Here is a 14,468-nt window from a genome sequence, read left to right on the forward strand (position 1 = left end):
ACAAAACAACGAAAATACTTAACAAAACTAAAAGCTTTATTGTAGTCTTTCGAAGTAATCTCTTTTGATCCACCTTTCACATCTTGATGCTTCTTCATGTAATTCGTTGACACAACTGCAGAATATCATGCTTGCACAAGCTAAACTAACCTAAAAAGACCTATTCTGGGTTCCGGGCTAGGCCAGGCATGGACTTCGGAAACAATTTCCGAAAAAGGTTGTTTTGCGAAATAATTTTAGAAGTGGTGGCTATGTGCCTATATGTTGCAGCATAAAAAGCGGTAATTTTTGAGATCTGCGCGTAGTGCAGGTGGCTAGGCACGGGGTGGTGCGGCCTGCCCACGCGAGTTCGAGTCCCTCAGGATCAAAATTCGTGTGTCTCACCCCGGGGCTTTATCCCCTCGTTGTTCTGGCCTCACATGCTTGTTTATTAGTGGTAACACAACGTGACAGTTGGTAATGCAACATGACCGTTTTCAGCAGAGTATGTGATGCATCTACGAATCTAGTATGCGTGAGTTCAGATACTACAATTATACTGTAATCGAGGGCCTTAAAAAGAACGGTAATTTGCGAGATTTAGTTAAATGACTACAAATACCATATTTTCTGGAGGACCTGAATGCAAAGTAAGGAGCCTCGTACCTTGTTCTTTTCTTAGAGAAAGACCAAATCTGCTTCCGATCCTCTTTCATCAGTCTCAGCCTTGGCCTGTCAACGCGACCTCTACGCCGACGTAATCTTGCAAGGTACACATCTTTAATGCCCTGCACTCTCTTTGTTCGCCGAGGTGTAGGTCCGATACCGTGGGATTCCACATCCGGAATGCAACCTTTTTTCGAGTGGCGGAGGACGAAATAAAAATTTGGTGTGGCATAGTATATCATGTAGTTCAGAATATCGTTACAAAAAAAATACACAATAATAAGATCCATACATCATGCTAAATGGAACCTGAAGCATAATCAACATGCAAAGATGTTTAACTTATAATTGTGTATACGCAAAAAAGTGTAATTGTGAAAGTAATCGATAAATGTGCTAACCTTTATCCGAACCAAAATTGAATGAAATGTTGATCATCCAAGAGATCACTATAATGTCCCGACTAATAAAACAAATTAAGTAATATACATACAGAGCTAAGGTCAAGTTCATTTTTTTTTGACTATTATTAATTTAGTGTCTAGTGCACTCACTTGTAGCCCACCCAAGAAATTATACCTTGGCCGGAGAGAAAAGACCCATATGTTTCACTCACTAGTATCAGGAACAACATGAGTGTTCCTTCATTAACTCTTTGGTCAGACGTGGGTTTGTTTTATAGTGATGTTGGATCGGAATGGTTTTAAAGAGATGAAAAGATAAATGGACAGATTAAGGTATGGTGCCGGCATAGCTTGCCATTCAGGGTCCTCCACCCCTAACATTGTATTTTTTAACATTTAATATTTGATTATGTGAATTTGTATCAATTTTGGGAACCAATTTAATATTTACGAGTTCTCATAAGCAAGCGGCTACAATAAGTCTCATAGAGTACAAAGCGCTAGCAAATATATAGTTATATTTTTTTAATTGCCTCACCGAAATCTGCATGCATTTTTGTGACGATCTTTTTGCTATGTATTTTGGTAATCTAATGTTTCATAGAAGGCTATAACAAATAGATATGTATTGATAACTCGGATTTTTATAACTGTTAATATATAATTATATTTTTTTATTGTAGAAACTTCTTCATAATTAGATATGTGACATAACAAACGAGACTCTTCTTAACAAAGATATTTTGTTGCATTAACAACACTATAAAACGTACAAAATAATATATGTATTGTGTATAAAATAATCGGGCTAAGCCGGCTCGAGGCCCCACCGTTGTCGTGCTTGGGCTTCGACCTCAGGCCCTCAGACCGGCCCGGCACGGACCGTTTATATATATTTTTTTTTTAGGATTAATACATTTGGCACATAACCTTTTGACCCAACCCTACTCGTTTTTGCATTTGTTCTGTCGTCTCAACCAGTTTTGGCCCATTTTTATTTTTTTGCTGGGCCCGTTGGGCTTAACGGCTAGGCCGGCCCGTCCAGGCTTGATGCCGCACCTGGGCATGGAAGAGGAGTTTTGGTGCCGGCCTGACCCGGCCCCTTATTGTCAGGTTTCACCGGGCCGGGCCGGGCCGGCCCGTTGGTCAGCCATAGTTTGGCCCATCACGGTGCCGAGCACCCCCAGCCCCCCTCGCTCCGTCGCTCATCTTCCTCCTCGCGCGCGCCGCAGACCCCCTGCCTCGTCTTCCTCCACCGTAGGTATCTCCCCTTCGATTCTCTCGCTCCCGACCTCCCGTCACCCCACGAACCCTTTAGCTCCCCGTCGTAATCTTCCCCAATTCGTATCTGAGGCAAAAATCAAGTTAGGGCGGCCGCCCTACCTTGCCCTACTGGGTCCTCCGTCCGTGAATCAGGGTTAAGCCCCCTGCTCGTCGCTGAAGAAACATAGATCGGGAGTTTTCTTGGCCTGAGAACAACAAGAGAGCTGGGTAGTGATAGCATGGCCTCGAAGCTTGTGGTTAGTGACCAATCCTTCGTATTTATGAGATCTATTTTAGGGATGCCTTCCTCGAGGAGTAACGAGGGTGAGCACTTCATGCGCTTAGGTTCTTGGGATCCCCTGGGATGTGGATACGGAAGGATTAAGGGAGTACATGAGCAAGTTTGGCCCCCTGGATGATTGCATCGTTATGAAGGTTTGTGATAATTATGTTCATAATAAATTCGAGGGAGGACATCCTTTCTTGTTTTGCCCCTTAATGTTCAACACCAGTGGTTTAAGTAGGGTAATATGTTCATCTTTCTGTAAGATACATTATAAACTGTAACTGCCTCTTGCCTGATTGTCTGCCCCATATCTCCCAATTGTTCTACTTCAGTTGGTTTTTTTGAAATGCACACACAAATATTACTTTGCTTCTAGTTGTCGTTACTTTCCATTATGTCATTTGTTTCTTTATGGAAAACTGCATTTATTTTGCTAGCTTTAGACTACGTCATTTCTATTCTTATTCTAATCTTGGTTTGTTTGCTCATTTCCAATCTAATTTACTGACATGTTTTTTCACCTTTTACAAAATGTCAGGACCGCTCGTCTGGTCGATCTCGTGGGTTTGGTTATGTGACATTTTCGTCAGAAGAGGATGCAAAGGTAATACAAGGAAGTCCCTTTCTTTTTGTTTGGACTTCAAGTGCAGCTTGACTTCAATTGTACACTTGCTTGATAATGTAGAAAGTACAGAACTAAACTTTACATTGCCTTTTTGCAAGAGAGCTCTTTTGGTATTTACCTGATTATCTTTTGGTAGTATGCTGTACCTATAGCCAGACCTCCACTTTGTATACATGTTTTTTATTTTTATTTTCCAAATCAAGCATATTCAATACTTTAAACAAAACAAATGATAAATATGGGTATGATTATATGCATTGTATTGCTTTATATTGAGATCCAGTATGCTACCAAGTAGTTGATTTACTCGTTTACAACAGATGAGTTTGATAGGGCTGGCAAAGGTGGAGCTTATGGCTTATGCATTTTGCAGTTGTAAGTAGTGAAGTCGCTGGTATCAGTATGCTAGCCATCAACGGTGATGTAGGAAGTAGAGATTTATGAGTGAAGCAACAGAATTTTCTTTGTCCTGGTCATACACTAGTCTACTGAATGAAGAAACTTTGGCGAAAGTGAATAGGAATGATCTGGTGGCATCTTTTTCCTAGTTTAATTTTAGGTGATTTTCTTTTATTGCCTCTACTATCTCTGATTCTCTGTCAACTCTTTTCAGAATGTTGTTAACTGTGAGCATATCCTTGGTGACCGAACTCTGGAAGTGAAGATAGCAACTCCGAAGGTAAATCAATAAATCATAAATAAATACGAAGTAATATAGTCTCATGTACCATCCGCTTGCACAATAGTTCTTTAGTGCCAGACTGTTAGCTTGGTTTGCCTTTCTTGGTAATGATGTAATGAATTTTTAATACAGGAAGAAATGCGAGCTTCAGGAAATAAGAAAGCTACTAGGATATTTGTTGCTCGAATTCCACAGTCTGTGGATGAGTCAATGTTTCGGAGGTTAGCTCCAGTATATACTTCATTGTTGATTTATGCAGCATTTAAGATGATCTAAGCTGTGGTATTGTTTGAACAGGCATTTTCAGTCTTTTGGAGAAATAATAGATCTTTATATGCCCAAGGTGAGGAAGCTAAACTGATGTGAGATTGCATAGAGATATAGTATCATAGATCTAAGAGCTGTCATCTACTTTTAATTTCATGTTACTGTATTTATTCAAAGTTTGAAACCCTGATAATACAAAATTATAACAGAACTCAGTTCATAATTCGCATGTATCTATACACTAAAACATGTCTAGATACATATGAATCTAGACAAATCCGAGCACTTATTTCCGGACTGAGGGAGTACATTCAAAACCACATAACAAAACTAAATCTCGGTTAGGAAGTACTGTTTTATTGTGAAGCACTCCAGCTATGTTCTATTGAACACTTGACAACACATACGGCCTTATTTTGTCAACTGTGAACTGCTGAAACATCTTGTATAACTTAAGGACCTCCAGCCTCCAGGACAATCTTCCTTTGGAGTTAGAATGATTCTTTTTCCGTTCTCTAAAGCTCTGACATCAAACAATCATGGATCGTTTTGGACTTGTTACGGGGACTAAAAATTCCTTATAGACGTATATACTGCTAGTTGTTAGAATAGGATAGCCTGGTCAACCATGCCTGTTATCACATCAGTTAGGAAAGACGGGTGTGGATCTGCACATTCCCATCTTCAATTTTTTAGTCCCGCACGTACATGATATTTGTTTTTGTGCTGGACACTTGTCTCATGCAACCATTTTATGATTATGTCCAAAATATTTGAGAGAGCAAGTACAGTTTGAGTCGAGATGATTAGCTTCTGCTAAAGCGGTAGTGTTCTCCTTCCTATCTCATCCAGGAACTGGGTTCAAAGGACCATCGCGGAATTGGGTTTGTCACTTTCCGGAGTGCAGGTACGTGTATAGAATATTCCAAGTGTGATTTAGTTAATCCATGATCAGGCCGGATTAAACTAATTAGAGGAAAAAATTTACGGAGTATAACTCTTGGTCCTCCATCTAATTAAAAGAACATTGCATTGTACTACTTACAATATAATGGTGGCCATGGCGCCACTGAAGTGTGCACCAAGGCCCCTTACAAGTCCATCATTTGGACTGTGGTTCCGGCTGCAGGTGGAGAATGCTTAGTTCCGTACTGGCATGCCCCACAATTGACAGCCAAATCTTTGGATCTCTACATTTTGAAAGTAATTCTCATCAGTTCTGTTACTAAGGTTTGACTCAGATATATTATCTGTCATTTGTCTGCTTATTTAGGCTCATTCTGAGTTACTTCACTGCATAGACTAGGATTTGATTTTTTATCTTTAAGTTGCATTCACAAATTATGCTTGGAACTTCTGTCTGCTTCACCATTTACAACTGCAGTTGCAATTGTGTTCCTGAACCAATTATTTAGCTATAATGCATTTTGTAACTTTGAACTCTAATTTATAGAATGTGTGGACGATGTCATGAAAGAAACACACGAGCTTGATGGTACAACTGTCGTCGTTGACCGTGCAACTCCAAAGGTACATTTTCCAGTTTACTTAGCTAAGTGTTTGAACTTTGAATGAATACATGTATTAGTTTATATGGATCTGTAATACTCAACTCCTATTAAGTAGAATTACTGGTATTGAGGTTGACAGTATGGTTATTAATTTGGGGTTGATCTGGATCGGATTGTAAAATCTAACTAGACTGGTCACTGGTGTGATAAGTACAGAACATGTTAAAAATTGAGCATTCCATGCAAAACTATTATGTTAACTCATTATTTATCTTCATTAGAGCTGTGTTCTCTTAAAATTTAGTACTTAAAGCTTGCATATTCCAGTCATCATCAGCAAGGGTTGAGCTATGAAATAAGAATGATTGCTACTAAATATATCCATAAACTTCACTGAAAGATTTGATAGTAGACATGATCCTACAAATTATTAATAATACATGACTATTGAAAATTAATCCGTGGAGAAGAATAACCAGGGTGACCTGTGTCCCAACAAATTTGGGGGCAGGCGAAGGAGGCTGGAGCAGGTAGAGGCCGGGGTGAGGTCAGACCGCTACCCGTACCCGTACCCATGGTCGGGTACGAAAATTTACCATACCTGTCACCCATCACGGGTATGGGTTACCTGTGGGTATTTTTACCCGACCCGCTGGAACCTCAAAACATCATTATTTCAGCAAAACAGCACGGAATCATCGAAGACCATCAAAGAAATATGGTATTAGAACATATTCCACTTTAAACAACAGAGACGGTAGCACTCGAACAGATTAGGAAGAAAATCCTATCTAGCAGAAATGGGAACTTGGACCTTCCAATTAGGTGTGCAGCCAAAAAAAAAACGTGGACAAGAAAAAGAACCGAAGATCATTCTCCGCATTCAAACAAATCCTACGACCCCAATGCATCTCGCTGGATGGGATATCAACGGAACATGCAAGTTGACTCGTTGGGCTTGTGATGCAGTGGCTGTGCCAGAGGCTGGGACGCGGGGCATCCACCCACAGATCCCATCGCGCGCACCGGCTGCGGGTCACATCATGTCGCCGACCAGTTTGAGATCCGGCTGCCAGCTATTTCATCGAGGACCAAGTCGGCTCCCTGCCCAGCTTCCTCCCCGCCTGCGCCAGCACGTACAGCGCCTCCCCCCGGTTGGCGGCGCTGTCCTCGGAATCCCCTCCTTCGTCTCCGCGGGAGAGCAGACGAGCAGTGGAGGAGGCGGGCGGTGGAGGCGGGAGGTCGTGGGAGGAGAGGCGAGGTCGCGGCCGCGCGGGGTGGCGGACAGGGGACGAGGTGATTCGGGAGGGGATTAGGGTTAGGTATTGGGGTTGGGGGCCATCTGGGTTTATATACGGAAGGTATTGGGTTGGGCCTTAGGCAAGAATTAATGGGCTTTTGCAATGGGCTGCAACTGAGGTACGGGTAGACGGGTTCAGGTAGTCCAATACCGTACCCGTACCCATCATACCCGTCAGGTACAAGATTTTACCATTTACATACCCGCGGGTATTTTTTCTTACCATACATGTATCTTAAACGGGTACATACCCGTCGGGTATGTGGGTATCGGGTACCCATGGCCATCCGGATGAGGTCTCCTGAGTGATGAGTGGTGGCAGCGTCCGTGGGAGCATGCATGAGTTAGGGTGGTAGGGTAGACTGACAAGTAAAACGTGTCATACAGTTGTGAACATACGGAGTATAAGATAGTAAAGATAAATGGTTCTCCCTCCGTCCCATATTAAGTGACTCAAATTGTCCAAATATGAATGTATCTATGCCTAAAAAGCGTCTAGATACATGTAATAGAAAGTCACTTAATATGGGATGGAGGGAGTACATTATTTATCATACTCCCTCCGTCCCAAAATAAGTGACGTGGATTTGCGCAAGAATCTAAACAAATCCACGTCACTTATTTTGGAACGGAAGGAGTAGTTCTTTCTGTACTTGAAAATGGAAACAATATGATACTGGATTTTGTTCACAAACATTGTTTGTTAGGATCGTAGATGATCATGATCCTGAAGATGATGTCTTCATGATTGGGATGTTACCATGATCCTACTAAGGTCCTCTTTGGAGCGAAGAATTCTAAAATGCAGGAATAGGAAAAAAGTGTGTTTCCTGTAGGAGACATAACCACAATAGTAGCTCAAAAGGGCTGTTTGAGGGCTTCAAAAAGTATAAGCATCTTGAAATTAGGTGTTACTTGCTTTGAAGAGTAAGAGAGAAAGGATCAGGATATATTGACAGCCTTGCACTGGATGCCCTAGACACTAGTTATCCACTTATGCTATTGCTTACCCCTGTTGCAGGATGAAGATGTCAGACACCCTCCGAGGTCTAGGAGAGCACCAGTTCATGGTGATGGTGGTTATGGTTCATACAATGCATACATTACAGCTGCTACCCGGTACGCAGCCTTGGGTGTACCAACACTGTATGATCATCCTGGACAAGCTTATGGAAGTAAGTCTTATTCTGTATTCTTTGCCTGATATTTGACTTGAAAGCAATAGGTTGTGACTGAATATTGCATTTAAATTGTCTAGGAGGATACTCAAATGAGCCCCTTGTAACAGGCAAAAAGATATTTGTTGGTAGACTTCCACAGGAAGCAAATACTGATGATTTATGGGATTACTTTGGCCGATTTGGCCGAATTGTGGATGCGTATATCCCGAAGGTTTGGCTCTTTCTGTCATTATTGATAATGTTCTCAAGTGTTTGACAGCTTACAGTCCCTAGTTCTATCTTAGGATCCTAAAAGAAGTGGCCACCGTGGTTTCGGTTTCGTTACTTTCGCTGATGATGGTGTAGCTGATCGTGTAGCACGGAGAAGTCATGAAATTCTGGGACAGGAGGTGAGACCATAAGAGCCTCAGCTCAATGCCTCAATCAGCACGTATACATGATGCATGCCCACTCAAGAAACCTCTGCCGGTATTTTTTTTTTATATTGAACTGAGCTATGTGATTTTTTCCCCAGGTTGCTGTAGACTCTGCTGCACCACTTGAGGGCGGCTCAAGTGGAAGCGGTTACATGGAATCTGCAGGGCCATATGGAGCTTATGGCCCAATGCTATCTTATGGTCACTTCTCTGGCAGTCTTGGTTATGATGTAAGTTTATGTGCCAATACTTGGACTATTCCTCTTTTCCTTGTTTTTTATTCAGTTGCTTTCTTTGTAATTGTGACACAAGATAGGCTTAAAATTTATTTGTCATCTCTGATTCATTTTCTGGATTGTCAATTGTGAGTTATGACACATATTCTCTCATGTTTCAGTATGGTGGTTATGGTCCCAGTGGGAGTAGCAGCAGATCAAGGACAAATCCACGTTACAGACCGTACTGAGGCAGCATCATTACAGCGTCGTGGGAAGTGATAATGTGAAGAGATGCTATTTACATGAAATTGTGAGAAAATATGAGTGAAAAAGGATATTCTGTTGTCAGCATGTTATTAGTAGTACCTTTATGTTTATCGTATCTAGGATATGTGCAAGCCGTTTGTATTCAGTACACATGTGGTGGCGACATTCCACACCTAGCAGTATATTTTGTCAGATCCAGAATTCCGCACCGAGCAAATATATTTAATTTGTCAGACTGAGAATCACTAGCAGAGGAGGGCGGTTCTGCAGTTTGATGATACAGATATTTTTCAAGGTTGTGTCTGTTTGTTTGTTCCTAGCAAAATTCAGCTAGCCAACATCTCAGTTGCCCAAGTTATATCCAATATTCCAACGGCCAATTGACGTAAAATCTTGGATAAAGAGTTGTAGATGTTGTTTTGCAAAAAGTCAAACACATCCTTGGTCGTTGATAACCTACTGGCATCGGCTACTGTTTTTTGTTTGTTTATAAGCTGCCACAGACGAGTTGTTTAGAAGTCAACTAGTAGCAGATTACTCAGCTGATGTTGAGAATCCAGTGCCTGACCACATCTCCTTGAAGAATTCCCATTGTTTGCTTCCTCGCCGCTGTCAAACAATCAATCTCCTATACACCTGCTATGGAGAACCCAACGGCAGAATTCACAGCGGAGCTCGACTTGACTCGGGGCTCATCCTACGGCAACTTCATCTCCGGCGTGCGCGACCAGCTCGTGCACCATGCCGGCGCCATGCGTCACCTGGAGCTCGTCCTGCTTCCTCATCAGGAATCAGACCCCGGCAAGGCGCCATGGTTCGGGGTCACGCTCCGGCACGGCCCAGGGGACCTGGTCCTCTTCCGGATACGTGCAGACAGCCTCTACCTATGCGGTTACCGAAACTATGCCGGCCAGTGGCATGAGTTCCACGGCGGCTCGGCCATCAGCGGCGCCACATCGCTATCCTTCGGGGAAAGCTACGGCGAGATGGCAGCAGCGGCCAGCACGGAGCTCGTCAAACTCACCCTTGGCATGGACGAGCTCGCGGCCGACACCGGCACCCAGCGGGAGACGGCGATATCCATGATGACCATGTCGGTGATGGTCTCCGAGGCCATCAGGTTCAGGAGCGTCGGCCGGCACGGCGTGCTGTCGGCGCACATGGTCAAGCAGGTGAAGAGCTCGGGGAGCCTGTCCGAGTACTGGCTCGGGGCAGTGCCCTACATCAAGGCCGATGCCGATGCCATTGCCAGCCAGCGGTATGACTACATACCCCAGCATCTGCTTGCGCCGGCCAAGATCGACTGCCAGGACCATGCCATGACGGCCCTTGGTGTCGCGCTGAACCTGCAGAGCGGGCTGCAAGACAAGCACAAGGTGGCACTTGACAAGCATTGGCGCGACGTGCGCACCCTTGCTCGCAAGCTTGACAGGGAAAGAGCATCTGCATCGGGTACATGACTCATGAATGGCAAGTGAGCGGCTGGTAAGAACATGCCTTTCCTATACCTGATATATCTTTGCCTTTTTGGCTTCAAATGTGATCCCTGTAACAGGAGCTATGCTTTGCTCCCTCCGCGAAAAAGAAACTATCCTCTGCTTATGAGGCGTGTGCATCAGAAGGATGAACCTACAGAATTGCAAGCGAATTCTGGTGTGTCATTCATCCCTGTCTTGAAAATATCGACCTCTGATGAATGGTTCGATGTCGCCTTCAAGGACTGAGTTAAGGTCCGACAATTGGATGCCTGTGTTAAGATCGTGGACTGATTCCTGGGGCCCAAACGTGTATATTCTTGTCTCACGATTGCATTTCTCCTCTACAGCTTGTTTCTCCACCTTCTTCGCGTCTGCTACTCTTAGTTCTCTTGCTACAATAAGTAGCTTTGCTTTCAACCTGCTCATGGCTTTCAACTTGTTTGCAAAATAGCTTCTTTCACCTGTGGACAGATCACCCGAGTACATTTAGCCTGCAGCTATATGCGGTTCACACTTGCATGGACATTAGGCATTTGTTTCTGATACCTGAGCTTTGGGCATCAACTCCACTTGGCATGTGCTGAATTCTTACAGTAGCACCATTTCTTTGACTTCGATTTTCACATCCACTGGGTGAAGGAGAAATCTCCAGATCGTCGTCTTCCAAGTGAAGATTAACTGGACTATCCAAGAAGAGAGGAATTATGTCGACTCTAGCTGACACTGCCTGGAAGCTTTGGTAGATTTAGAGTTAGCCATTCTGATATAGAGCATTTGTAAGGAAGAAATCATTACAAAACAAACCATCGTAATGTGTACCACTATAAAGAACCATTGTGATGGAAAACAGCATAGGAGAAAGTTATGCTAAAAAGTGTGCACAATCTGGGCCTCCAGAACATATTAGCAGTTTAGCACAGTTTCTCCAGAAAAGTAAATGGCAAATGAGTTTACAGGATATAAATTGGTTCGTTTGAGTTTTGATTTACACAAACATACTTGGGTGCGAGAAAATGCTGAATTCGAAAGATATTTTTGAAAATGAAAATTTAACTTGAAAAGCAAACTTTACTGAAGTCTGTCAGTCAGAACTTTCTCCAGTTATTAATTGTGGGTGACATACTTATCTTTTATTCGGTATCTAGGTGGCATGGTTCTATCTTTGGTCAGTCTCTAGCTCGCATAGTCAGTATGTGCATAACAGTCAGCTCCGTTGAAACTATTTTGAAAGTAAGATTCAGGCTTGTGTTTAGTTGGTTGGACCCAAAAAGTATGGTAAACATTATAGAACAAATAAGAATAGAAAATGTAATCACCTTGTCTGTGCCAGAATTGTCAACAGAAGAGTAGATCATTCTGTGCACTCCTTTTTCTCCATATAGGGTGCCAAACATGTACTCTGATTCAATCTCCATCGCTGCAAATTGGATATGACCACTTGTAGACACAATCTTCTCAACCAGCCCTCCTTTGCAACCTTGCCTCCGTGCCCAACTTGCATACATGCCAAATAGCTTCTCTGCCCATAGCTGCAATCAGAAAATAACAAGATTTCAAAAAGGTGGGGACAATCTTGATCCAGGACTAGTTTAGATAAACACATCTATATAATTGATGTGCTCATAACTATGGACTAAGATATCGAAGGAACATTTACAATGACCATCCAATAGAAATGTTTCCTCTTAGGGTGTCACCATTAGTTGTCTAAAATAGCATCTTACATAACTTCAATTAAAGGACAAACTCATGAAAAGAAAACTTGCACGGTAGCATATTTATTACGATCAGTGCTAAATTGGCGTTATCTTATTCAAGTTTTCCAATGTTACTGCCATCAACTTACCTCTGACGCAACACTCTCTGATTCAGCAGTGACAATAATACAAGCTCCTTCCTTGTCATATGGACCCTTAAGAAGCTTGCACATCTGGTAACGATCCAGAAACTCACTAGCATCTAAAGAGACCTCGTATGCTTGTTTAAATAGCTCTCCATTTATGACATCCATCCCTGCTAGTTGACTTATTAACTTAGATTCTTCAGCCTGCACAATATATCTAACGAGTATCAGCATGAAAATAATGCTAAACTCTAGTAATTCATAATTTCCATAGTGGAAAATTAAAGAGTCGCATTCATCTACTTGATGCAGTGGCCAGGGGATCAATAAAGTCTTCCTTTTGAAAGAAAGAAAATAGTGCAAAGTCAAAGCAAAAAATGAATGAAACTAAATCTGTAGAGCTGGAGCGATGAAGGGAACTGACAGGGCACATTGTTTAGTCCAGCTTCTCTGCTTCTCAAGCATGGCCCTTATGACTGAAACCAGCATGCTATATACAGCATATTTCTTTGTTCAACTTTTGGAGAAAGCAAAGAGTTCGCTGAACTCACATTATGCATCTAAGAAAGCACCTTGTATAGAAGGTCTTTGAGATGATCAACCGCTCTGATGGCATCAGACAGAGCAGAGAGCGTCTCATGTGACTTAGCAGGGTTGTCCCACAAATTACGGCTTTGCAATACTTCTTCATGCTTGATTCTCTGTGCTTCCTCCCACTCCAATGCACTGGACGCAGTCACCTCGACCCTGATAACTGCATCTTCGATCCTCCTTTTCCAGGAGAACAAACCTTGACATAATCAACAAGCAGATGTTAGTATAATCAGCTGCTTTAGTTTGTGCTAGTAGTAACATGTAAGATCTGGGTTGTACATTTGATGCATTCAGGTTGTACATTTTGCTCAAACTGAACTGTACATTCAGGACTGATCTTAATCATGAAGAGAGAAGCATATCCACTTATCTGGCACCACAAAATTTCCAATCAATTAAGCTCTATTGTAAAATTATTTTGGCTTATCTTGACGTAAATTTTTAATATTCCGATTACTACCAGTACGAAGAGAAACCACTCTTATCTATAATCACCCGTATTCACAAAACCAATGTAATTTATCAATAAATTCACCAAAACATGGATGTAACAGATGGATCATGATGGATGTACCACACGATTGCGCAGAATTTCGCTAATCCTCCTAACCTAAACCGATCCACTAAAAAGCCGCAACAGCAGACCTACCGAGCTCCTTGTAGGTGGTGGCGTTGTCACCACGGCCGTCCGCCGGGTGGGCGGCGGAGAGGGCGAGGCGGCCAGTGCGGGAGCGGAACGCCGAAGCTCGTGCTGACGCCGCCGCCGGCGAGGTCGGCGCGGCCATCGCGAAGAGAATGCGAGTGGTGGTCGGTGGGGATGTGCGCGCGTTTGTGGTTTTGAGAGAGTCAGTCGAAGGCTACAGGCGTTGTGCGGCGGAGGAAGGCGTAGCCTGGCCTGGTGTGGCTCACACGCGCCTCATCCTACGCGGTATAGCTGGCCAACGGGCCGGCCCAGGCCCGGCACGGCCCGTCAGGCGAGGTTGGGGACGAGGCTGGCGCGGCGGAGATGAGGGAGAGGCGGACAGGGGCGTGGACAGAGAGGATCGGGAGGGGAAGCGACGGAGCGTCTGCGTGGTCTTCGATCTGGATCGATAGGGACGAGAGCTTCAGCCATTAATTTCCTTTCGTGATTTAAGAAATTTCTGCCTTGGTGACAGTGTTTTTTCGACTAATAGCTCAAATGCCGGTGCGTTGCAACGGAACAACCAAATAAAATGATACATTTTCTGCTGTTTTTTAACAATCACCAAATATCTTTTAAAAAAAGATTTCTTCCGAATATCGTCTCTATGTTCTAGTCTCTCAAATAGAACAATACACTTTCTTTTGAAAATTATATAACATCACCCAAGCAAAGAAGTTTTGAGATGGAATCACTTAATTTTCTTAGGTCTCTCCACTATCTCACTTCACCCATTAAAACAAATAGTTAGAAGGACAACAAATTTATGTTTTGGCAGTTGGATGTTCGTTTATGAGTATAGACAT

General features: G+C 43.0%; 2 protein-coding genes across 3 annotated transcripts; one reads left to right on the forward strand and one right to left on the reverse strand.

The window, feature by feature from the left end:
- Positions 1–2,195: 2,195 nt before the first annotated feature.
- LOC100845489 (heterogeneous nuclear ribonucleoprotein A2 homolog 2) lies at positions 2,196–10,680 on the forward strand. Its single transcript, XM_010233168.3, is given in 13 exon segments — positions 2,196–2,569; positions 2,658–2,747; positions 3,137–3,202; positions 3,837–3,902; positions 4,038–4,126; positions 4,203–4,248; positions 5,025–5,079; positions 5,626–5,702; positions 8,005–8,158; positions 8,242–8,375; positions 8,449–8,553; positions 8,679–8,810; positions 9,626–10,680. Coding segments are annotated over 13 exon segments (1,932 nt in total). The 5' UTR covers positions 2,196–2,551; the 3' UTR covers positions 10,526–10,680.
- On the reverse strand, positions 10,549–14,069 carry LOC100846098 (peptide chain release factor PrfB3, chloroplastic). 2 transcript variants are annotated; one of them, XM_003568523.4, is made up of 6 exons: positions 13,630–14,060; positions 12,959–13,176; positions 12,390–12,590; positions 11,860–12,072; positions 11,090–11,270; positions 10,549–11,004 (listed from the first exon to the last, which is right to left on the reverse strand). In XM_003568523.4, the coding sequence occupies exons 1-6, from the start codon at positions 13,763–13,765 to the stop codon at positions 10,724–10,726; spliced, it is 1,230 nt and encodes a 409-aa protein (XP_003568571.1). In that variant the 5' UTR covers positions 13,766–14,060; the 3' UTR covers positions 10,549–10,723. The 2 variants fall into 2 exon arrangements, with proteins under 2 accessions (XP_003568571.1, XP_010231469.1); XM_010233167.3 differs by lacking the exon at positions 10,549–11,004 and having other exon boundaries at positions 11,109–11,277; positions 13,630–14,069.
- Positions 14,070–14,468: the final 399 nt, after the last annotated feature.

Source organism: Brachypodium distachyon, chromosome 2 (assembly GCF_000005505.3).
Source record: "Brachypodium distachyon strain Bd21 chromosome 2, Brachypodium_distachyon_v3.0, whole genome shotgun sequence".
Lineage (NCBI taxonomy): Eukaryota > Viridiplantae > Streptophyta > Magnoliopsida > Poales > Poaceae > Brachypodium > Brachypodium distachyon.

Bases quoted from the DNA above. Each gene is read 5' to 3' on its own strand.
- LOC100846098 (XM_003568523.4), bottom strand. From the start codon at position 13,765: ATGGCCGCGCCGACCTCGCCGGCGGCGGCGTCAGCACGAGCTTCGGCG. The intron at 13,177-13,629 runs GTAGGTCTGCTG...GATTATGTCAAG, and splicing joins CACCACCTACAAGGAGCTCG to GTTTGTTCTCCTGGAAAAGG. The intron at 11,005-11,089 runs GTATCAGAAACA...ATCTGTCCACAG, and splicing joins AGTTGATGCCCAAAGCTCAG to GTGAAAGAAGCTATTTTGCA.